The 25,507-nt window shown below is 41.0% G+C and overlaps 1 protein-coding gene across 3 annotated transcripts in view; it reads left to right on the top strand.

Annotated features, from left to right (window-relative positions):
- The first annotated feature begins 2,559 nt into the window (after positions 1-2,559).
- Positions 2,560-25,507, top strand: part of SRPX2 (sushi repeat containing protein X-linked 2) — a 44,012-nt gene continuing 21,064 nt past the window's right edge. For 2 of the 3 annotated variants that reach the window (XM_090264337.1, XM_090264339.1), the window contains exons 1-8: positions 2,560-2,840; positions 2,995-3,196; positions 4,516-4,733; positions 12,932-13,012; positions 20,315-20,506; positions 22,607-22,783; positions 23,068-23,194; positions 23,331-23,452. In XM_090264337.1, the coding sequence (XP_090120463.1) occupies positions 4,652-4,733; positions 12,932-13,012; positions 20,315-20,506; positions 22,607-22,783; positions 23,068-23,194; positions 23,331-23,452 (781 nt within the window). In that variant the 5' untranslated portion in view covers positions 2,560-2,840; positions 2,995-3,196; positions 4,516-4,651. The remainder of the gene's footprint in view (positions 2,841-2,994; positions 3,197-4,515; positions 4,734-12,931; positions 13,013-20,314; positions 20,507-22,606; positions 22,784-23,067; positions 23,195-23,330; positions 23,453-25,507) is intronic. The other variant, XM_090264338.1, reaches the window with a different exon arrangement.

Below are 25,507 nucleotides of genomic sequence, written 5' to 3'. Positions count from 1 at the left end.
TGGCACATAATAGATGCTCAATAAATTTTTGTTGAATTAATTATGGATTAGGATGTCAGAGATTTTTGTCTATCCACCATTCTTAACACAGTAGATGCTTGATAAATTTATTGAATAAATGAGACCAAGATCATATCTTCAGCTTCATTATAGCACTATCACTACTGAACACATGGTAGACACTCAATACACATTTATGATTTGTGGACTGGAAATGAAACAGAGTTCCTGCTGAATTTCTGTTTTCATAAGCACAATTCTTCTTTTCATAATGTTACAGAAACAAGGGAGTCCAAGAACAAACCCCAGAGTTTGCGGCTGGGAGATAGCGAAAAGGAAACAGCTTTCAGGATGCCTTTGCATGCCTGGGGCTAGTGGCTGGAAACTTTGTTGCACAAAGACCCACTTTGAAACTTCCAAGGCTCAGGAAGATGGGAGGGGTCTTGGACTGTGGAATGGTATGGAAGGAGCCTACAGAGCCTGCGTAGGGTTAGGTGAATGGTCAGAACTGGCATCAGAGGACGCAGTCAGGGATATATAAGCAGCCGCAGACATTTTAGCGGGAGCATGTGTTCCCTCCAGGGGGCTTGGAGGAGCGGGTCTCTCCAGGCCGCTTTAAGAAGAGGCTCTCGCCACACGGTTTGCAGGAAGAAGGCAGTTTACAAGGAGGCTGAGAATCCAGGCGGTCCTGCATTGAGAGCTGGAGGGCACCACAGTACAGAAAGGACCTCCCCAGTCAGAATTGAGTGATTGGCAGCTGCTGGTAAAGCTGAACTGTGCCTATGAAGTAGGGAAACAGTGTTTCTGACTTTCCTAAGACTGGCCAGGTCTGGGAGGGGGAGACATAACTATGTGCAAATAAACAAATTTTTTCTTTTCACTAAACTCTGGTATTGAGAGTTATAATTCTGGCGGCAGGCAATCAATTCGGCCCCTAACTAAACAGCCCGTGGGTTCTGTTTCAATCTGAGAAGCCCAGGGATTCTGTTACAATAACTGAAAAGTAGTTACAACTTTGCTTTTACACACAGTGAAGAAACACTTTCTACAGCAGTTAAAGTATTTCTACATGACTGTAACAGAACCCTTGGGCTGCTTCGATTGAAACAGAACCCTCGGGCTGTTTAGTTAGGGGCCCGATTGCCCACCGCCAGAATTATAACTCTGAATACCAGAGTTTGGTGAAAAGAAAAATAATTGTTTATTTACACATAGTTCTGCCTCTCCCTCCCAGACCTGGGCAGTCTTAGGAAAGTCAGAAACACCATTTCCCTACTTCCTAGGCACAGTTCAGCTTTACCAGCAGCTGCCAATCACTCAGTTCTGATTGGGGAGGTCCTTTCTGTGCTGTGGTGCCCTCCAGCTCTCAATGCAGGACCGCCTGGATTCTCAGCCTCCTTGTAAACTGCCTTCTTCCTGCAAACTGCATGGATCTCCTCTCCTTCTCCAAGCAGCCTGGCAAGAGCCTCTTCTTAAAGCAGCCTGGAGACCCCTTCTCCAAGCCACATGGAGGGAGCCCACAGGAGCCAGAGAGTGAGGGCGTGAGGGCCAGAGAGAGCCTGAGAGAGAGAGCCTCCTAGAGCCAGAGCCAGACCAAAAATGTCTGCAGCCGCTTCTCTCTTCCTCCCTGCCCCCTCTCTCCCTCTGCGTCCTTTCCCGCTGTGGGTGTTGCAAAGAGTCCTGACCATTCACAGAACCCTACGTAGGCTCTGTCTGCTTCTTCCCTAACAGCCCACAGTCCAAGACCCCTCCCATCTTCCTGAGCCTTGAAAGTAAAGCAGATCTTTGTGCAACAAAGTTTCCAGCCACTAGCCCCAGGCATGCAAGGGCATCCTGAAAGCTGCTTCCTGCTGCTTATCTCCCAGATGCAAACTCTGGGGTTTGTTTTTGGACTCCCCTGTTTCTGTAACATGACCACTGATTTTTCAAGGATGTAAATGTCAAGTCTGAGGGGAGGGAGAATGTAAGGAGTTGGCCTGCACTATGCTAGAATAGTTTCATTATCAGATACTAAAAAGAAAGCTTGTTTAGTGAAGAGAAACGCATCTCTCCATTAGAGGTCACTGGGAAACAGCTTAGCAATGACTATAACCTTGCCATGTGCAGATCATCTAGATTTGCTTAAACAGATTTCAGCTAAAGCCTCTCTAAGCATGCTTTCCCTTCATCTTATTATAGGAAATCAGTCTTTATTCTTCCTGGTATTTTTTGTAAACAACATAATCTTATCAGAAACTGAAGTCCATACAAGTTAGGTAATTGGTGCTAAGATTTCAAAGTGTATCTCATCCTGTATATATGGATGACAAGGCAACTAAAGAATTACAGGAAGATCTTCAGGGAATGTTAAGAGTCAGCTATGCTCTTGTCTTCTTTGGACTTTGGGAAATTCCTTTAATTAAATCTTGATGTCATGCTGAGTCATAAAAAGATGTGTTTTTCAGTGCGCCACATCTCTCTGGAGGCCCTTTAGCCAGCCTGTTAGTCATCACTATAAGCATGGGCATGGAGCCAGCACCATTCACACTTCCCCTGTTATGCAGTAGACAGATCGAGTTCCTCCCATCCTTGTGTTCCTTCTCCCCAACCTCTCTAAAACCCTTCTCTGAGGGAGAAACAGCTATTGCTTGGGGGATAATATAGCTTTAAGGAAACATTTGGCAGATGCAGATGTCCTAACATCTGGACAGTTTTCAAAGAATCCCGGAGGGCCAGACAGACTAGGAGTCACTTGTTCTAGGAATGTTAAAGTAGCAGTTTTTTCAACTGATGAGAGAAGCAGAGAGGAAGGATAAAGAGAACCAGGAAAGAAAAAGAGAGCCCCAAAACCTACGAAACAGGTAAGATCTGCTGCTTAACACCTCTACACTATACTACCCCTACTTCACAACCATGGTGGGTAATGAGACCTATGACTTAGGTAACTGGCTGGGGGTAAAGAGGGAGAAAGAACTTCTTTTATGAAACTGAGTCATTTGCTGCTTTTCATTTAAGCTGTGACCTGGCTGCAGACACAGTTTCCCACCACCTTCCCAATGCTCAGCAGAGGGATGGATGACTCTGAAGAGTCACATTTTCAGCCTGAAATTGTGGAGGAGGTGGACGGGGCAGTGGTCACAGTCTCAGAGCACCAGGTCTGAAAAAAGAAAGCCCTTACTCCTAAACCAAGAAATTGCATTAAGGCTGCATGTGTGAGGTGGGTTCAGTGATGAGTTTATCTACTGTTCATTTTCCTGAATCTCTCTTTAAACTTTCTTGTTCCTTTGTTCCCTCTTTATGTTTTTATCTCTTTCTTTCAGCTCTGGAAGATTACTTTTCTTTCTAGCTTCTTTCCCACATCTTTTCACTTTCCTTGCCTCCTTCACTTGCTCTCATTTTTTCTCCATTCTGCTTCCCTGTCACTACTTAGACAAAATCTGAAGTTAAATAATAATAAATTAAAAAATGAATTTGTGCTATTCTTGGACTTCTCATGTCCCTTGGGGACTCTGGCCAGAATCTGCTATATTTTTGTTTCTCCGTTTCTGAGACTGACTCCTCCCTGAACATGGCATTTCATTGAAAGTATATTGCTGAATCAGTGCTTACTGAAAAGTCTAGTGGTCCGTTTATACCAATGGGCAGCAAGTTTTAATACTGTCTTCTATGAGGTATTTGCCTACTGGAAACCACAAAACTCAAATCCCATTAGAGTGAGGATAGGACAGGAAATAAGAGGGCATTGGAGCTTGCTCACCCTCTCCTCTCATTACCTCAATAGGTTCTTCCCAAACTCATTTGACTTCCTGCTGGCTCAGCAGGGTAAAACTAAGTTAGAGTGGACTCAAAAGCCAAAATCCACTAACAAACCACTAAGCTTCAAAAGTCAAGGATAAGAATATTGCAAGGGTATAGTTACTGACAAAAGATAGGAGATATCCAGTCCTGTCCAACACAAAGTTGGTAATAATAACTAATAAACTAATACATTGATTGTTTCCCTATATGACAGGCAATAATCTATTCTATAAGGTAGATACTATTATAATTACCATTTTATAGATGAGGAAACTGAGGCTCAGAGAAGTTAAGGAATTTTCCCAAAGCCTCATAGCTAAGAGAGATAGAATCAGATACATATTCAGATGTGTATAACTCCAGTGTTCAAGCTTAGTGCTTGAAGGCTAGTGCTTTCCCAGATTAGTAGTTAGGAATAAACAGCTAAATGGATGAAACCATCAACTGGCAGTCTTCAGCTTGCAGGATTTCATATTGATTCTATATGACTTTATGTTGGCCCTTTCCTGGTCTTGGTACCTCAGTGTCCCTCTCTGCAACTTGAACCATAAAACATTTGCATCTGATCTCACCAGGGTCAGTTGAGAATTGATTGTTTTACATCCTCCTCCTTCTGGGAAGAAAAAAAGACCACAAATAACAAGTATAGTCTTGTTATTCTATAAAGTGAAGATCATTACAAAAGGGGGTAATATAACAGGCATTGATTAATTTAAAAATCTCTCTTTTTCATTGCAGGTCCCACATTTCTGCTTCCTCTCATTTTTGGAAGTTAATTGATGGCTGATTTATGAAAGTTATTTTCCTTTGTCCTAGTACTTCTGGCCACCTACTCCTATTCTTACCTCCCTAATAATCCCTACCCCTTAAAAGGATGGTCGGTCAAATAACTCAAAGAGGAGCTCTCTCTCTGCTGCTCTTCATTGCTCCAGCAGTGACACCAACATGGTACACAGGTAAGTTCTAGGAGCTGTGGCCCATTATTTCCAGATTGGGCAGGGCTGAGACCAAGTCTTGTAGAAGAGTTAGACTGCAATGATAAACACTTAAGTTAGATAACAAGAAGAAATATTTTCAACAACAAAGATGGTTAAACATTGCAAGGGAGGCTTTTGAGGCAAACAAACAAGAGATATTTAAAAACAGGCTGCACCAGCTAAAAATGAGAAGGTTGGAATACATGGCTTTTGAGGCCGTTGTCTCACCTGCTTCTGCTCTTAGCTTCCTCCCTCCCTTCCTTCCTCTTTCTCACCCCCAGACCTTATTTATAGGATGAGATTTTTATAGCCCTTTTGTGCCAAAAATAATAACAACAATGCAGATTGCATTCTCTCAAACAGGAATTTCCCAGTTTCTTCTAGCTTGTTCCTTACTTCAGAAGAGATGGAGAGTTCTGGATTCCTGAATGTTTCATCCTTTGCCCCTAGAGACATAGGGAGCTGAAAAGCACAAACTCAGTGAGGAGAGGGAAGAGAGGAGGGGTGGAATGATAGAAGGGTAATTAGGGGGCAGACAGAGGTTCCTGATGGGACCCATCTGGCATTCCAAGTGCTAAGAATGTTCTGTGGCCTGCAGTGTCTGCCCTCATGGGAGCTTGGGGGAATAAGAGAAGGAGACAGGCCCAACCAATGTAATTAGGAAAATATCCAGAGATGAGTAAATAACAAACTGCTTTCATGACAGCCACAGTAATTGCAGCTAAAATTTTCCACATGCTCTGGGATTCTGGTAGAGGCCTTTGGCAATAGCTCTGTTTGTCTGGAACAGCTGCTTGAAGCTTTTAAACAAATATGTAAGCTTCTTCGTCTCTTTGGCTTAACCTAGCTTTGTAGTGGGTAGAGCACAAGGGCTGACATTGAAATGAAGAAATTCAAGTCAAGCCCTTGACAGAGTACATACTGTTTAGGATTAAAAGACCAACCTCCTCAACCTACCCAAGTTACAGTTCAAGTACACAAGACCAAAATCCAACCAAAGACTATAGGGTTTAGTGAGTACAGATTAGGTGTTCAAAGCACAATTTTGAACAGCTGTAAGAAACCTCATGAAACACCTTTTCCAGGATGAAAGTCTGAATATATTGGAGTCTTGAGGAAAGTGAAATTTTATTTAAAAACTTAGATTCATCTGAAGTTCTCAAAGGGCTCTTCACAAAGGTGGCAGGTCCACTTCCACAAGAGTCACCAGTCACAACTCCTTCTGAGCCCAGGTTGTGAGATCTCTGGCAGCCATGCACACTCACTCATTCTGTCCTATTCTGTTCTTAGGAGGCTACATGATGAGGGAAATTTGCAATTTTCCAATAATCCCTCCCCATATTGCTAGCTCAACTGTCTGAGTTTTCTCTATGCATTTGTTCATTCACTATATACACTATAAATATATATCGTCGTCGTCGTCGGCAGCCGTCCGTCTCGAGAGACGATGGTGTAGCTTCTTAAGAGTCCATCTGCACCGCCGAGAATGGTTGTGCAGTCCGACTCGGGAGTGACACGGTATCTGTCTCCTCCCGTGTTGAAGTGAAGCTGAAGCTACAGAGCCTGGGCAGGGTGATATGGAGGGTCTGCTGTTGCCCATGCAGCAGACCCCCCCTCTCTTCGCAGCTGAAGGATCCAAGGGAAAGACGGAGTCAATACAGCTTGGCTTCAGGTGCGCCGCAGGAGTTGCCGGTGTTGACTACAACGTCAAACCGCCTTAGGGACTCCGGCTCCGGATTTTCTGTCGGGGTTTACTCCCTTAGCCTTTCCCCTGAAGAGGTATGCCGCAAGGCAGCGGAGGTTTTTTGGAATCAGAGTTTTCCTTCTCTGATGTGCCCTGACTGGAAGATCGAACCAGCGACACTTAGCTCGCAGGCCGACGCTCAATCCACTGAGCCAAACCAGCCAGGGTACCTTTCCCCTGTAAGAATAAATAAATATATATATTTAAGTCTGTGAACCACTGCTTTATCCTATCTAACCAAAATGTTGGTTGACTGGTTCCAAGGGTTCTGTATCTAAATCAAATCCTTTACCCCCTAGGAAGAGCTCCATGCAAAAGCAAGCCCTATTTTTTTTTAACACCTTCTAAAACAGAAGAATATTTCAAAAACCTTATAAAAAAATAAGCACTAATCAAGCCCCCTGTGAAGAAGGCTTACCGTACAAACGATTTTGGTCCTTTTTCAGATTTGTTACTTGTAAGAAAGGACTGAAAGCATTTCTAAGGCTGCAAAGCCACATTTTTTATCAAAATGTGCTTAGAAAGATTCTGGACTTGTTGGCCAGAAACATCGCACATCTTCCTCTTCCTACAGCTTTTGGCTTCCCTCTGCCACCTTCTCAGTGCAGAGCAACACTTCTCAACACCTGTCGCCAGGAGAATAACCTAAGTGTTTGCATGGCTCCTAAATCCCACTTAAATATATCTTTTCTGCTTTCCTTCTAAAACACAAGCATTTGGGTTATTTTTAGTAAAAAATATGCTACCAAAAAAAAAAAACGGGGGTCGGGGGGATAACATATCAGATTTTGCTACTGCTGAAATGGAGAAATTGTTGTCTTCTTTTTTTAATCGTATCATGCCTTGTTAACATTACTGCCATGTTGTTGAATGACTTATTTTTCTATTTTAAATATTTCTTTAAGAGTCACACAAAATTAGAAATGAGAAAGGGGAAATATTTACAAACATATATAAAGTCCAAAAGAGACCCGTAGCCAGACTGTGTGAGAGCCAGTCCTGGTTTGTCACTCACTGGCTGTGTGATCATGGAAAGGGTATTCAACTTTCCTCCATTTCCTCCACTTTGTGTGCCCCCAGTTTTCACCAGCACTGATGATCTTTACTGATTTTTGCCATTCTCTTAGGCAAATTGTCTCTTAAGCAAATGTCTCTTCATAAGCATGGGCATTTGTATTTTACTATTGATCATATTCTTTGTTTTTCTGAATCATTTTTTTCCTTTTTTTGTTAGTTTATATTCTTAATATTATTTGTATAGTAAAGGTTTAAGCTTTTTAATAAATGGAAATTTTCCCTTTTTTATTTGCTAGTCTTTTTTACTAGGACTATGGCTACACAGCTTTACAATGGGATTGTTCTTGTGACACATGTATTTTTGCCAAATAGATGTTTTCAGCTTTTATAGAAATAAATTTATCCTTTTTTTTTTTTTTAAATCCTTACTCGAGGACATGTTTATTGATTTGAGAGAGAGAGGGGAAGGGGGGGAGGGAGGGAGACATTGATGTGAGAGACATCAATCTGTTTGCCTCTCGTATGCGCTCTCCTATGTGCTCTGACCAGGGACTGAACCTGCAACCTTTTGGTTTACGGGATGATGCTCCAACTAACTGAGCCACACCAGCCAGGGCCAGAATTATGAAATATTATTGTGTATTTTTTTCCCCTTATACCTTGGATCTTTAACTCAGAACTTACTTAGACTTGAGTTTTAGAGATCTAGCTGTATAATTTTTTCCCCAAAATTATAGTAATTCCCTAACATTTATTTACATATTGCTAATCTAGCTTTTCCTCCCTTAATATGACACACCATTTTCGGTACATTTTATTTGGTTTTCACCTATGTAAGGTTTGGGTCTGATTCTGGACTCTTGTTTCATCAATCTTTGCTTATTCTGTGCTAGAAACTTATTATCCAACCTGTATAATGAGTTCAATGTATAATGGAGCTATTCGCCCTCTGTTCTTTTTCAAGAATTCAGTATTTTCTTTGTCATTCCTCTAATGTACTCTTCCAGATGTATGGTTCTCAATGCTGTCTGCGCATCAAAATGTGATCCCTGAGCCCACCGCAGACCAATTAAGTTAGAGCCTCTGGGGTATGGCGTGAACATTAATGTAGTTTGTAGTTCCTCATGATTTTTGTGGCAGCCACAGCTGAGAACTACTGTTTCAGATAGACTTTAGGACTGTTTTTCAAATCCTTAAAAAAATAAAATTTATGGGATTAGATTGGGACTATATTTGAACTTTATAATCACTTGTGGAGGAATTTGACATTTTAGTAATATTTGTGGCTTCCTGAACTATCTTATGATATGCATAAAAGTTATCTTTTCATGGATACTTAAGTTGCTCAGAAGCATAGTATAGTTTTCATATAGGTTATACACCTTATTAAGCTTATTCCTGGATATATTAATGAATTTATTGTTGCTGTTGGGAACGAGTTGTTCTATTTCATTGCATTGGCAATTTGGCCACTTTATGGAATTCTCTTATTTTAATCCTTTTTCAGGTGATTTTCTTGGGTTTTCCTAGTAGACAGTCATCTTTTCCATTATTGATAATTTTGTCTTCTTGCCAGTATGTCTACCAATATTTATTCTCTTTGGCATCACTTTTTTGGATCCAAGTTAAATAGAGATGTACTAGTATTTTATTATTAAGTATAATGTGAGTTTTGATTTGTAGTTTCATTTTAAACTGGGGAATAAACTGTTCCTCATTTATTAGATGGATTTTACCAAATTCCCTTTTGACCTCTGTGGTGACTTCACTGTGATTTTTCTCTTTTGTTTTATTTATGTGACAAATTATCTCAGTAAGTTTCCTTAACATCAAATTGAACCATCTCTGTAATTCTGAAATTAAAAGTTAGTGTATTGCTGAATTTTATTTGCTAGTCTTTCATTTAGAAGTTCTGCTTCTCACTAACTAATAGTGAGGTTGATCCATGGTGTTTTTTAGTGTTTTGTCAGGTTTTGATATCAGTGTTGTGTTAACTTGGTCAAAAAGAGTTTGGAAGTCTTTTGTATCTGCTCTTTGGAATGGTTTAGCATTTGAATGATCTTTTCCTTGAAGAATTGAGAGACTTCACCTGTATAACTGTAATTGTATGGGCCTGAAGCTTTTTTTCCTAGGGGGTGACTTAAAATTTTTGACAACACTTGTTGTTTTCTATAAATATTGACCCTTTTAGACTTTTGGTCTTTTGGGTCAATATATTTTTCTTTTAGAAAAGTCTACATTTACTTCAGAGAAAAACTTAAAATATTTAACTCTTTTACTCCTCTCTAAAAATATAAAGTGGAAAAAATAAAAAAGAATATGAAGTGGGTACTATATACTACTGTTCCTAATTTGCAGACTAAGAATTGGAGGCACATAAATATATATACACACATATATAATGTATATATATGTGTATATGTATGTGTATATATATGCATACAGTGGGACTCAAAAATGGAATTTACTTATTAAAAATTGTGTATTTATTCTTACATGTTGAAAATTCAGTCATTTTGAAAGTACTCTCCATTTGATACAGTACACCTATCAAGATGTTTTTTCCACTGCTCAGAACAGTTTCTGAACTCGTCAATTTTGATGCCTTTTAGTGCTGCTGTCATTTTTTTGTTATTGTTAGTTTCACCTCCTCCACGTCAGCAAAATGTTTCCCTTTGAGGACTTTTCTCATCTGGGGAAACAAACAAACAAACAAACAAAAGTCACCTGGGGCAAGATCAGGTAAATAGGAAGGGTAGGGCTTAGAGGTTATGCCATTTTTGGTCAAAAACTGCTAAACACTCAGTATGGTGTCGGTAGGTGTGCTGGTAAATCACCCATCATGAAACGGGCAGAAGTATTGAGAGAGTCTTCAAAAAAATTCACTGAAGCCAGACACAGCCTGTCACTACAATACCATTTGGTACACTGATACAGATGGGTTCCTAGAATACTCACCTAGCAGGAGAAGCCTGTACTACAAGGTGCCCACCCTCCAGAAGATAATTTCAGGTTTTGGGGTATTGCCAGCAGGGGTTGGGAAGGGTTAAGATTATAAAAAAAGCAAACCATGGATTAGAGGTGGATAGTGGAATATCTGTGCATTCCAGGAAGTCAGACCATGTTTGCTATTATAAGCCAAGCATTAGTGTGGATCTGAAAATAGTCTTCAACTGTCAGTTACATTTGCAATCACATCTTTGTGAAGGGCAGTGCTTGGGAAATGCTGCCCAAACCTCTTTTCTCTGGGGCTGAAGAAGGACAAGCAGATAGAGCAATGTGGAAAGGGTGTCCCTCCAGTTTCTTATATATCATCTTAGTATCCTAATATTTGCAGAAAATACCCAAAGACAGGCATAGAGGGGAAATGGCAATGTTTAAAGTAGTTAGGTGGCTTAAGCCCATTCCTGTCACAAAGCAAAGCTGGCACTGGTGCAGCTACCTCCGCATCCTGGTGAAGACTATAATCATCTGGCAGAGTCTTCCCTTCAGCTTTCCCACATCCCCTGTAATTCTGGAATGATGTAAAATACTTGGTGACCTTCAATCCCACATACAGAGTAAAAAAACTGGATTGCAAAAAAGATTTTGGATTTTTAGCCCTGCTGAACATTGTCTAAAGTTCTCCCCTTTAGTGGAATGTCTGAGTTTGGTACTAAGCAGGCAAAACAGCTCTGGGTTGCAATGCCCACTCTAGTCCTTACTAGCTGGGAGACATGGGGTATTCCATTCACTCCTCTAAGCCTGTTTCCTCATCTGTACATTAGAGAGAAATGAGGGTGTCAACCTCACTGAGATGTTAGAATGACATATGAGATAACATATGTAATGGACTGAACAGAGAACTCGTTCTCAGTGATGTTAGCAATCATTGTTGTTGTTATCCAGCCATAGGCCTCTCCAGCCATAGGCCTCTGTCATTCTTGTTTGCTCTTCCGGTAAATAGAGGCTTGCTCCCTACTGGCCCTTTCTTCACAAGCAAGATCTGGAACAAGAGCTTGGGAAGGAATCACACACATCTGGGCTCCTGTTTACAGTCTTTGAGGCTGTGCTAAACTGAAACAGCTGACGACAATCCTGCCCTCCACAGAGAAACCTCCCATGTGGGAAAGAGAGAGAACAAGCCTAAGGAGAAAGTATAAAATTCAAGGAAAAGAGAAAAATGAACTCTTTCCTCTGGAATGAGGGCAAACCAACAAAGACATGATTTCATGAGGCAAACTTTCAATTTGATTCATTCCCTTGTTCATCAAGTTGGACTGGTTTTCTAATACTCTCCACCCCAAGTCTGTGAGGAATAGAGGAGCTTCATCATCTAGCCCTCTGCTCCATCCTTTAGGGTAGGGGGCGCTGAGCCTCTTCCTAGAAAGGATGCAGGCACACTTATGATCTGAGTGTTTACACAGGCCACAAGGGCTCCAGTAGTAAAACCCGGCCCTGTCCTGGAAGCACTCCCTCTCCTGGAAGTGAAGAATTGTTTGCTGACTCCAGCATGGCTTGCTGCTTTATTCCTGTGCATGTATTAGGGCTCAGGGAGGCTGTAAGGATGGCTTCCTGAAACTTCATTCTGGAAAAGATCAAGTTGTATTCCAATTAGTTTGTGTTCTTGACTGATTTCCTGCCATCTGATGGAACACAGTTTAGTCTCCCAGACAGCCACAGACCTGCCTGTACCAGGGACTGAGCCACTTAAGGGAATGGGGGTGGACTGGGAATGTTACCAGCTCATCAGCTCCCTGCTAAAGCTCTTGCTGATTAGAGAAACTGGAAATTTCTCCAAAGGACTTTAATTGCTTTTTCCTCCAAACCAGGACAAACCACTCAGGATGTGAAACTATTCTCATTTCCCCTGGCCTTTTGAGCCCTCTCTGTTTGCATTGGTATGCCACCCCTACAAATGGCAACCAGGTGGCAAAAGGCTGGTGCCCTGTGGGCTAGTGGGAGCTTGAGGAATCATTTCCTTCTGAGGATTATGAGCAGGCTTATCACTAGTAGGAAGACCCTTACTCAGGCTCTATTTTTTCCTCCTACCTGACACAACTGTCCAACCTCAGTGCTTGGTAATCAGTAATTTACCAAGACTCATGTGTTGCATCAAAGAAATTGGTCATTTGTAGTCCAGATTGGTGGGATTGATGGATGGTCAAGACTTTTTTTTAAATGGAGGTTTCTAGTTCTACCAGTACCACTCCACTCCACCCCATGAGCTCCCCCTTTATGCATCTGAGTTGTTGAGGTTTGCCCACAATAGTTCTGCTGACTTACAAGGCACAGTTTTCCCCATTAAATATCCACCTGGCTCTCCATCCATGAGTGCCATGTGCTCATGAAGAAACCAAGTTGAAAGGGGGAAGGGTTGGTAAGGACTTGAGTGAGAAATCAATATGTCATCTTGATATTATCTTATTCACTCTAGGTTCAGGCTACAACCCAGATGAAAGCTACAATGAAGTATATGCTGAAGAGGTCCCACAGGTCCCTGCCCTAGACTACCGAGGTAATTCTCACTCCTTCTCAGGCTCAGGAAGGGTCTTTTCTGGCCTAAGGCCCAGGCTCTCCCTGAAGCATACTCATCCAGCTTGCCTTATATCTGCCAAAACTGAAGCTCAGGGAAACAGGAGCTGTGATTTCCAATCATGGACTTGGTTACTGACTTGCTGTGTGACCTCACTTCTCTAACACTAAGGTTGCCCATCTATTTTTAACCATTAAGTATTGACTGAGTACCTCCTGTATGTCTAATCCTGTGTAAGGTAAGCAGTGTATGATACAAAAACTTGTGCAACCCCAAGGAGTGTACATGCTGCTAGGTGAGGAATTGGTGAGGGGGCAATAAGATTAGCACATGTAGTGCAAGTAAGTGTGAAACTATATGGTAGCAGTAAATGCAATAGGAGTTAAGAAAAAGAAGTCAGGGAAAGGATCATGAAAGATGACATTTAGAATAGGTCTTGGATTTGGGATAGAGTTTGAGAACTAGAAAGGGGAAGGGAAGGCATTCAGAAAAACAGGTGGCCACAGATACAGAGGTAAGAACAAACCTCTTACAGGAAGTAGCTGACTGAAGGAGATGGGATGTGGAGGAAGTAGTAGAAAATAAAGTGAAATATAAAGAGTGAGCTCAAACTAGGGAAGACTGAATGATCTACAGACTCTTCTAAGGAGGAGCAGGAGGACTGTCTATGAATAAGGCCGAATAGCTATTCCTGTACTAGAAGGAAACTTAGACGAGGTGATATCTAATATCCTTTACATTTTTAAGATTCATATTTCTATGCTTTGCAATCCATGCAGAAGACTTTAGTTGTTGTACTATGAGTTATAAGGAGCCATTAAATATGTTTTCCTAAGGGGGTGACATAGTAAAGGATAATTTCAGACTATTATCCTTATTTTGTGTGTGTTATTGTGTCAAAAAGTAGGGGTTCAGGATAGGTAGAGCCTGGGTCAGGGAGATTCTCGAAGAATCAGTAACAGGGTAATGACAAAGAAATGTAGGTTAAGGGAAAACCCCAGAGATGTTTCAAAGAAAGAGATGGCAAGCCCTGACTGGTGTGGCTCTGTTGGTTGAGTGTCATCCCAAGGCGAGAGGTGACCAGTTTGATTCCCAGTCAGGGCATATGCCTAGGTTGTAGGTTTGGTCCCCGGTTGGGGTACATGGGAGAGACAACTGACTGATATTTCTCTCACATAGATGTTTCTATCCCTCTCTTTCTCTCTCCCTTCCCCTTTCTTTAAAAATAAACAAATAAATAAATAATTTTAAAGAGATAGCAGGACTTGGTACAGATTCGGTGTACCAGGGGATAATAAACAAAAGGACGTCTGAAAGCATCCAGTCTGAATACCTGGGTTAATTCTAAGGCTCTGCTCAGAAAGATATGGTTAAAAAATAAAACTGGTTTGGTGAAAGTGCCCAATAGGCTGTGGGAAGAGGAAAGATGGAGCTTTGTGAGCCATCAGCGTGGATGGATGAGCTGTCTGAAGGAAAAGAGGACCAAGATCAGAGGCTCAGAAGACATCTACAGATGTTAGTAGAAGAGGAGCCAACAGGGAAAAAGAGATAGTTAATGGTCAGCCATGTAGGAGGAGATCAATACAGTATCTATTATATTACAGAAGCCATGGGAGAAGAGGGCTTTAAGGAAAGGGAAGTGATAAGAAATCCACTGTGTCAAATATTGCAGAGACAGATCAAGGGTATGGAAAACATTATATTTGGCAAGGAAGTAAATTATAATCCTTGAAAAAATAGGTTCAGTCAAGAAATGATCAAAACTTTGGGCTCCTGTATGCCCCTTTCTTATCTTTTACATACTTCTCACTGCCAAGTACTTCACACCTATTGCCTTTCAGTCTCAGCACCCACTAATTCCTAAATTCCTTATAGTCCGTTACCACAAACCTCCATGCTTAAACAACATGCTTGAAGATCACAGTTCTATCCAAGCCCAAATCATATGGTCTTTTCTTGAGCTGCAATTTCCACAGTCTCTCAGCAGCAAGTGAAAACACCCTCTTCTCAACCCTCTTTCTCTGGGTTCCATGGTATTTCACTATTCTGGTCACATCTGAAGCCAAGAAGGAAGATGGGCTCTCTAGTGGTGACAAAAGAGAGAATCAGGCATAGATCTGGACAAGTCCCTGACTTGTCTCCTGAACTCCTGTTCTATATCTCCAACTGCTTCTGGACACTTCCATTTGGAGATATCTAAAACCAAATCTTTTCATCATCCCTGAAAAAGACTCTAAAGATGACCTTCCTACTTTTTATAAAGGTGCCATCATTCTCTTAAAATTACTGCAATCGCCCTGGTCAAGTGGTTCAGTTGGTTGGAATGTCATCCTGTACACCAAAAGGTTTCAGGTTCAATCCCCAGTCAGAGCATGTACCAAGGTTGCAGGTTCAGTCCCTGGTTGGGGTGCAAAAGGGAGGAGGCCAATCAATGTTTTTCTCTCAAGTCAATCTCTCTCTCTCTCTCTCTCTCTCTCTCTCTCTCTCTCTGTCTCTGTCTCTCTCCCCCCCCCTCCCCGCTACCATCTCTCCAAACTTAATAAAAATAACCTTGGGTTAAGATTTTTAAAAATACCTCAATGACACCTTAACTAACCCCTATCACCTTTAATAGCCCCTTTTTACTCATGACCTCTCACTAGTCATTCATCAGAAGTGTCATTTCTTTATTGACCTATGGATTAAAATGTCTATTATCTCACACATAGATAATAGCAATTGCCTCCTAAATGAACTCTCTGATTTGTGTTTTTCTCCTCTTCAGGGCCACTGTGATCATTTCTTCCAGAATTTAGTCTCAGTCTAGCTGCCTAGCCTGGCAACTCATGAAATTTATGTTTCAGCCAGCTTAGTAGAAGGCTCCTCTATTGCCTGACTGCATTAGCCTACAGTGAACTTTCCCTCATCCATCCATTCTTTTATTTATTTATTCAATTAATATTTATTGAGTACCTACTATGTACCTCTTCTGAAATAAATCTTTATTGTCTGGAGCACTCATTTTGCATTCACTTTGTACTGCATTTTTGGTTTACTTTTTATTATCTTCAGCAAAATAGTTAGCTATTTAAAAGAAGCAGCCATGTATGGCACCTTCCTCAGAGCTATGTAAAAAGTAAATGCTCAAAACATGTTTACCGGCTGGTTGGCATTCTGGGATCAGAAGCCAGGTTGTAGAAAACTGTAACTGGGAGAAGTAGATAAGAAGAAGCAGCAGATGCAAAATGTACTTTCAGGAGGTCTAGCAATTCTGTGATTGATATTAACCTGCTCATTTGTTATCTTAAAATCTGTATAAATCCATATATAAGCCATATTCCAGCCTTCAACCTTGGGGTCAAGTGCACTAACTGAATGAGGTTATCAGTGTTGCGAGGGGAGGGGTGGCCAGAAAGTACAACCTGAGTTCCCAGCCTCCTTTGTAAGGTCTTTGTGACCTCATAATCTCAGCTTCAGACTCTCTGTAATTGGGGGATGGTGTCTTCAGGTGTTGTTGCTTGAAGTGGGATGCTCAAACCTAGACACTGATTTAAGGAATATCAATCCCAGGGCTAGATGTAGTTTACATACACAATTTCATTTGATTCTCAAAACATCCCTATGAAACTGACTTATTATCCCCATTTTACAGATCAGGAAACTAAGCTCAGGAAAGTCAAATTTAGAGAGTCACAGAGCTTAGAGATGGCGAGCAGGAAATTAAACCAAAGTCTGTCTGACTCCAAAGCCATGCTCATTCTGTCTCTTTAATTTAAAATGTTTAAAAAGAAGAAGAAGAGTTAACCATTAAAAACTAAATCATTATTTTACTGCCCATGCAGCCTGATGCCATTTTCATTCATCTTGAACTTTCTTTTATTCCCTATCCTGACTCCTAGCTTGGAGTGAGAAACCCTTCTCTGAGGTTTGTCCTCAGTCTTCTGGACTGCCACATTCCCTGAGGATTGTCTCACCCCTAAGCAAGCTAGTAACTCTGTCAGGGTTATCTGAAGATAATCACAGAGAAGGCCCTTTTAACCCTGTTGTAAGCACTTTGTTTCCTTTATAATCCTTGAAAAGTGACAGGTGAATAGCTGTACAGATCGGAGGTTATAGGCCTGTGTTCAAATCCCAACTCTTCTACCTTCTATCTCTTTGACCCCAAACAAACATTTTTATGTGCCAGTCATTGTGCTATGTATTTTATGTTATTTCTCTTAAGTGAATTGCATGCTTCCTGTGATATGGGAAGATCTCTAAGACCCATTAAGTATATCTTAAAAAGCATTGGTGGGAACACTGGCATAATATGCTACTCTAAGTGTTAAAAATGAGAAAAATATAAGATTCTATAGCAATATTTGCTTTATTTGCTTTGTATGCATAAACTCTTCTTCATGAGGGAACCGAGTGCAGTATGTGTCAGACCAGGGGTAGGAGGGATACTTTACTGTGTTAAACAGTTTATTCTTTTCTGGATTCTGAACCATGTGCCTATATTATCTCTTAAAAATGCAAATGTATACTTCAAAATAGCAACCTAACATGCTACAGTGGTAGATATTGTGGTTAGAAAAAATATGGATTTTAGAGCCAGACAAAGCTTGGGTTCAAATCTCTGCCCCTTGCTGAGGGACTGTAAGCAAGTTAGTTCCTCACCTGCAAGATAGGGATAAATGCCTCCCTACTACACAGGGCTGTTGGGAGAACTATTTGAAATGAGGGATGTGAAAATGAAAATATAAAGCATGGTGCCCAGCACACAGTAGCTACTCAGTAATGACTAGCACATTTTCTGCCAGACATTTTCACCATGCAGTATTTAGCCATGTTCTGAGTTTCAGTTTTCTATCAACATTCTTTGGGTACAGTTGTTCAGCCAATTATGAATCTTTATAACTGTATTGTCTTGTCATCTTTCTTGTATTTCTGCATCTCATCAATGGCATGAAGGCATTGTCACATGCCTCACTTATTTCCACATAGCATATCCACAAATTTCCCCTGCTCTATCAGTCTGGTGACCATACCCAAAAAGGAAATGAGGTCAGTCTTGAATGACTTGTTCTTGGGGACACCTGGAGATCAGCGCTTCTCTTTCTAACTGATCATGAGCCCGTGTTTAAAATTGTAGAATACTGATATCTATGCTATTGGTCTCATCAGTCTATAGTATCCAGAGGCTACTCTCTTTTTCCTTCTGGAGATCTAATGTCCAGCATGGTGACTATAGTTAATAATACTGTATGCATGGTGCCAAGAGGTTACTAGACTTATCAGGGGAATTGCTTCATAAATTATATATATGTATATGTCTAGATACTATGCTATACACTTGAAACGAATATAAAACTATAGTAAATGTCAAATGTAATTGAAAAAAATCATTTTGTACAGCTTAAATATATACAGTTGTATTTGTCAATGGTAACTCAATAAATCTGGGAAAAAAGAAAATTAGGAAAATTTTTTTTTCTTTTCCAGCTTCCCAACATGTTTTCTTTATACCAGGATTCCTCTGGACCAACAAATTTGAACTTATTTACAGTAGCTAGGCCCTCTCTCACTGTCTTAGTATTTAGCCTTAGCTCTACATTACCTTTTACTATGTTTGCTTGTTCTATCTATTCCAATCTGATGTGTGTTTTCCTTGACAGAATATAGGGGAGAAATAAAATGGAAGTGATTGTTAAGGTCCCAGCCTCCCACATAAAGTCTTTCTGATACATGTTGTGATCACATAATTAACAGCTCTGCAAATGTAGTGCTTGAGACTTTATGTAGTTTGGAGATGGTGTCTCCAGATGGCAGCCTTGTGTCACAGCCACAGGCTCAAAACTAATGCTAAAAGCCACAAATAAGTGTGTTGGTGCTTGAAGGGTAGTTTTCTCACTGTCATCTTGTCTTCATTCTCCAGCTGCCTTCAAGCAGAGGCTCCACCTTTCTTTCTTCCTTTAACCCCTGATTTGCTTTTTTTGAAAGACCTTTTGTTTTTGCTCCTTAGGATTTGGGAATTGAATAAGCTCACGTGGGGCTTTATCCTTCCTGACTTCATCCTGTGTATGTATCCTTGGTGGGTGTATCAGCACTTCCTTCTTTTGTATGAACAAACAACAGTTAGTTTAACCATTCACCCATAGGAGACATTTGAATTGTTGCCAGTTTTGGTAATTATGAATAGAGATACTTTAAACATTTGTATACAGGATTTTGTATGAACACAGGTTTTCATTTCACTTGGTTAAATACCTAAAGTAGGATTGCAGAGTTGCATGGCAAGTGTATGTTTACTTTTATAAGAAACTAACAAAATATTTTCCAAAGTGGTTTCCTTATATTGTATCTCCCCCAGAAATGTATAAGGGTTCCAGTTTCTCTCCATCCTCACCAACACTTAGTTTTGCTAGTTTTGTTTTTTTTTTTTTAAGCTTAAACATCCTAATGGGTATGTAATGGTATCTTGTTACGATTTTAATTTACATTTCTCTAGTGACTTATGAAATTGAACATCTTTTCATGTGCTCGTTTGCCATCAGTATATCCTCTTCAATGATATGTCTGTTCATGTCTTTTGTCCGTGTTCTAACTTAATTGTTTGCTTTTTACTGTTAAGTTTTGGGAGTTCTTTATATATTCTAAATACAAGTCCTTACTTGGATGTGCATTTTGCAAATATTTTGTCTCAGTTTGAGGTGGTCTTTCATCTATTAACAGTGCTTTTCACAGAAGAAGTTTTTAATTTTGACAAGGTCCAATTTATTGATTTTTTCTTTCATTAATTGTGCTTTTGGTGTCATATCTAAGACCTGTTAGGTCTAGATCCCAGGGATTGTTTCCTTATTTCTTTCTAAAAGTTTTATAATTTTATGTTTTACATTTAAATCCATGGTATATTTTCAATTAATTTCTATATAAGGTGTAAGGCCTACGTTGAGGTTCTTTTCTTCCTCTTCTTTTCCTTCTCCCCCTCCTCCTCCTCCTTCTTCTTTTCTTCTTCATCATCTTCTTCCCCTCCCCCTTCCTCCTCCTCCTCTCCCCCTTCTCCTGCCCTCTTTCTCCTCTTCTTTATTCTGTTGGTTCTTCTTTTTTAACCACAGAAGTTTAATTGCTCCAGCAACATTTATTCAAATGGATATCTATCCTTCATTCAATTGCTTTTGCATCTTTGTCAAAAAATCATTCAACATGCTTGTATGGGTCTGTTTCTGGGCTCTGTTTGCTGTTCCATTGATCTATGTGTCTGTCCTTTCACCAATACAGTTTTAATTACTGGCCTTCTAGCTTACTTTTCTTCTATTGCTACAGTCCCCCGATGGTGTTATACATTAAACATCCAGGATGGAGAAGCCACATGCTACTCACCAAGGGGAGGGAATTATCATAGCAGCCTGGGCACTCGTTGTGAGCTCTCCTGTGACCGGGGCTTTCGACTGATCGGACGAAGGTCGGTGCAATGCCTGCCAAGTCGCCGCTGGTCTGGAACTGCCTATTGCAGGCGTAAGTGGTGTGTGTGCAGATGCTGATGCATGTGTGCGAGAAAGGCCAGCCAACCAACCACTGAAGGTATATGCCTAGAGGTGTTACTATGCCTTCTGTCAAGGGCAAACTGAGAATTTTCCACAGGCACCCAAAAATGGCTTTTCCCCATCCTAACATTCTAGCTCATTTATTCTCCCTGTTGTTATTGTCCAAGTAATATGGGCATTTAAGTAGCAACCAGCCCTTCTGGCTCGGGGTCTGAGGAGTGCATGTAAGACTTGGGCCTGGGGCCTGATGTATACTTGGGCCTTCTTCTGGAACACTAAAGGAAGTGTGGTCTCAGACTGTTTCCCACTAATAGCAAACTGCAATACTTCCTGGCCTAGGGCCTTGGAAAGCCTTGGCAGTGAAGCTATGAGATATTTGTTATTCTTCATATTCCTTGGAATGTCAAAAAGAATCCTAAAGCTAGAATGTGGGGATGCTAACACACACATTCCAAACCATGTCCCCTTCAGCTCCCAAATTGCTCTCTCTTATTCAACATCTACAGCCTACCTTTATATTTAGCAGTTGAACTTTGTCCATAAGTCTATCTCTGAATGCCATTTGCAGGACATCCATGTGTGCAAGGCCCTATATTGGTTGCTTCACGAGCTTGCTCAATTCCTCAATTACCCCCTGGAAGCTTATAGACAAATGGGATAGAAACACAAGTGTGTGCACATGAATGCTGTGTGATCAGATGCAGAGTGCTGAACATTCAGAGAGAAATTGGGTTGGTCAGAAATGATGCTGTAGGGAAGAGGAGAAGCTTGATAGGCAGAAATAAGGAAGCCTCCATACCCTTCTAGATGACTGTAATTAATTGTTTTAGGAGTTAGACACATTCTTTCCAAAACAAATTTGAATTGGCCTCACAAAATTAAATAGTATAAGTCTATAAATGAACAACAACAAAACAAAAACAAAAACAAAAAAAAAAAACAGTTAAAAGAATGGAGACATACATATTTCCAGTAAAGAATGAATTAATTACTGTTTTTGAATAGCGAATCTGGCTTTGCTCTTCTTCATAAGAGACAAAAAGGCAAATACGTTGGATAAGTCATTTGTACTGTCATATAATACTAAGAAAACAATTTACCTGAAAAGACAAATGTTTTTTTCTTGGCACTGCTTTCAAGGAGGTAATTTTTGTTTTATGGATACCAGGAAACATAAAATGCAATAATATTCAGGTCTGGTTTGATCTTGAAGCAAAATGAACATAGCTTAGAGAATCTTTATGCAGAGCTCCAGTCATTGTACTTATGCAGGACTGGAACTTAGACAATGTAAAGGAATGTACGGCTTGCCCACTTCTTTCAAGTATCAGATACCTCAAACTAGACTTAGGCAAGCACAGATTAACAATCAACTCATGCTAGCAGTCTCCACTTCTGGCACATGTAGTATCTAAAGCATATATATTTTTCTTTAAGTCAAATAGCACCAAAGTTGGCCCTCCAGGCACTGGCTTGACTTATATTCTCACCTGGATAGAGAGCCAGCCTACTTTGACATGTAAGTGAGCCTCAACTGAGGAGTGCTTGTGGCAACACCAAAATAATACTCAAAAAGGAGCTCTGAATTTGTTCAAGGATATCTAACATGTGAGGAACAAGAGACGAAAACTATTAGCAGTGAGGCCCTAAATGAGCCCAAAGGTTTGTATGCATCTTCCCTTTTAATATGCACACCAGTTCTATGATGTATCCATAGTTTAGTGGTGAAAACACTGAGCCTCAGAGAGATGGTGTAACTTGCTCAAGTCAGAGAGCTTGAAAGGGTGGAGCTAGGGTCTAAACTCAGGTATGATTCTCAAGTTCATGCATTTGGACAAGTTATTTACTTATTTGATAATCCCTCTCCCCAGCACTACGGTACCTTGTAATATAAAAATAATAAGACAATTAGGAAAGAGGGGCAATTAGGCACAAAAATGGAAGAGCAGTTTGGGGTAGGAATTTTGTATTTTATGCTACCTCTGATATGGTTCTCCCCATGCTAGATGCCCCAGCATTACCTCCAGATAGTCCCACAGGCCACTGAGCTTGCCACTTGGTTTTCTCTTAGAGATGAGATGCCATACATTGCCATTCATTAGCAGTGGCACCTACACCTGCACAAATGGGGTACTTCTTGACTCTCGCTGTGACTACAGCTGTTCCAGTGGCTACTACCTGGAAGGTGACCACAGCAGAATCTGCATGGAAGACAGGCAATGGAGTGGAGGCGAGCCTGTATGTGTAGGTAAATGTTGGTCACTCCCAGTTGTCCTGCTGCAAAGAGTCACCCTGGGATTGTGTCTACAGAGGATGTGGAATCCTTACTGCAGAAGGCATTCTGCTTGCTATGAGGGTGGCACTCCGGGCACATGCTTAAAGAAGTGATCACTTCTGCTGAAGTTGGGCTTTCTTGGGCATCTTTAATAAAGAGTGTATCTTTTACCTACCTAGTGGTGTGGTATTGAGTCTTTGGGTTCTCTCCAGGGAAGTCAGGGGGCTCACAATTCAGCTAATTTCTGACCTTGGCAGACATAGATCCCCCCAAGATCCATTGTCCCCGCTCACGTGAAAAGATGGCAGAGCCAGAGAAACTAACTGCTCGAGTATACTGGGACCCACCTTTGGTGAAAGATTCTGCTGACGGTACCATTACAAGGTGAGTAACGGATGACCTTTATACTTCTCAGCAGCTTCTCCCAGGCTCTTGGGCTGAAGTTACAGTAATGACGTGCCCCAGACCCTGATCTTAAGGGTGCATATCCTCAGTGGTTCTTTCACTCTGTTCCATGTAGGGTGACACTTCGGGGCCCTGAGCCTGGCACTCATTTTCCCGAAGGAGAGCATGTGATTCGTTACACTGCCTATGACCGAGCCTACAACCGGGCCAGCTGCAAGTTCATTGTGAAAGTACAAGGTCAGAAAGAAGTCTTCCATTTCCACATTGTTCATTATTCAAGCTCTGCCCTGACCCTCTAGATGCTTACCACAACCCTCTTCTCTCTATACCTCAAACAGAAATCTCATTTAGATTGGGCGAAGGAAAAAAAAACAAGTTCACTATAAAGCAGGGGTTCCCAATCCCCAGGCCACATTTAGGAACTGGGCTTCACAGTAGGAGGTGAGTGGTGGGAAAGCAAGCAAAGCTTCATCTGTGTCACAAGCGCTCCCCATCATTCACATTACTGCCTGAGCTCTGCCTCCTACCAGATCGGCGACAGCATTAGATTCTCATAGGAATGTCAACTCTACTGTGAACTGCACATGTGAGGGGTCTAGGTTGCATGCTCCTTATGAGAATCTAATGCAGATAATCTGAGGTGGAGCTGAGGCAATGATGCCAGCACTGGGGAGCTGCTGCAAATACAGATTATCATTAGTGGAGAGGTATGACAGCACAGAGACCATAATAAATCAATTGCTTGCAGGCTCATATCAAAATTATATCAAGAATGGCAAGTGACAAGCTACATCTGGTGACGGGCTTTATAGCAGCAAGAGAGTTGATGTACTTCAATTGTATAGCCGCATCTGGAGACAGGCTTTAAGTCAGAATCTGACAGGTGTTTTAGTCCATGCATGGCCTGTCCATTATTTTATTTACCACTTCCATCTGTGCTTCTTTCCCATATTGTGCACTTGTCTGAATCACAGTGTTGGTAAGCGCACAAGGTAACCCTAGCCAAATGAGTAAAAAAAACAAATGTCACTGAAGAGTTTCTTTGAAAAGGGGGAAAGACCCAATGATGAGACAGCAGAAAACTCTAAGACTACCAACAAAAAGAAAGCTGCATTTAAAAGACAATACCAAGAGTCTTTCTTAAATTGCTGGTTCATTGCAATAGGTGACTCACATTCTTTAAGCCTGCTTTGTATAATATGTGGTGACTGGCTATACAACAAAGCCATGAAACCTTCAAAAATGCTTCACCTCATAGAGACCAAACACCCTGCATTAAAAGACAAGTCTTCAGAGTTTTTCAAAAGAAAAAACTGTGAATACAAAGAACAGAAGAAATTATTGAAGGCCACCACTTCATCAAATGTGTCTGCACTGAGAGCAGCATTCTCAGTGGCTAACCACATTGCTAAAGCTAAGAAGCCCATTCCTACTGGTGAAGAGTTGATCCTGCCTGCTCTAAGGACATTTGCATGAACTTTTAGAAGAGGCTGCAGTTCAAAAGGTGGCATGTGTTCCTCTTCTGGCTAACACCATAACTAGATGAATTGATGAAATAGCAGAGGCTACTGGGGCACAATGGTTAGAGAGGATTAATGAGTCACTCTGGTACACAATCCAGGTTAATGAATCTACCAATGTTGACAACAAGACAACAATGCCTGTTTTTGTGCAATATACTTTTCAGGAGAATGTGCATGAGGGTATGTTATGTGCACTTTTGTTGCCAACCAACACCACAACTGCAGAACTATTCAAGTCTTTGAATGATTACACATCAAGGAAACTCAATTGGTCATTTTTTGGTCAGTATATGCATGGATGGAGTGGCTGCCATGACTGGATGACTTTCTGATTTCACTACTCAGATCAAAGAAGTCACTACTGAATGTGAGTCTACGCACTGTGTCATCCATAGAGAAATGCTGGCTAGCTGAAAAATGTCACCTGAGCTTAACGTTTTGCAGGATGTGATTACAATTATCCACCACATTAGCTCTGGCTGCTGTGTCTCAGTAGATTGAATGCCGGCCTGCAAATCAAAGGGCTGCTCATTTGATTCCCAGTCAGGGGACATGCCTGGGTTGCAGGCTGGATTCCCGGTTGGGGGCATGTGAGAGGCACCCACACATTGCTGTTTCTCTTCCTTTCTTTCTCCTTCCCTCCCCCTCTCTAAAAATAAATAAATAAAATCTTTTTAAAAATGATCAAACACATTAAAGTACATGCCCTTACTCATGTCTGTTCACACAGTTCAGTGAGGAGATGGATACAGAGCACTCACGTCTTATC

This window comes from Furipterus horrens, unplaced genomic scaffold (assembly GCF_987537825.1).
Source record: "Furipterus horrens unplaced genomic scaffold, mFurHor1.1.pri manual_scaffold_17, whole genome shotgun sequence".
Classification (NCBI taxonomy): Eukaryota; Metazoa; Chordata; class Mammalia; order Chiroptera; family Furipteridae; genus Furipterus; species Furipterus horrens.
Note: the sequence above shows the minus strand (reverse complement) of the source record. Positions and strands in the feature narration are given on the sequence as shown.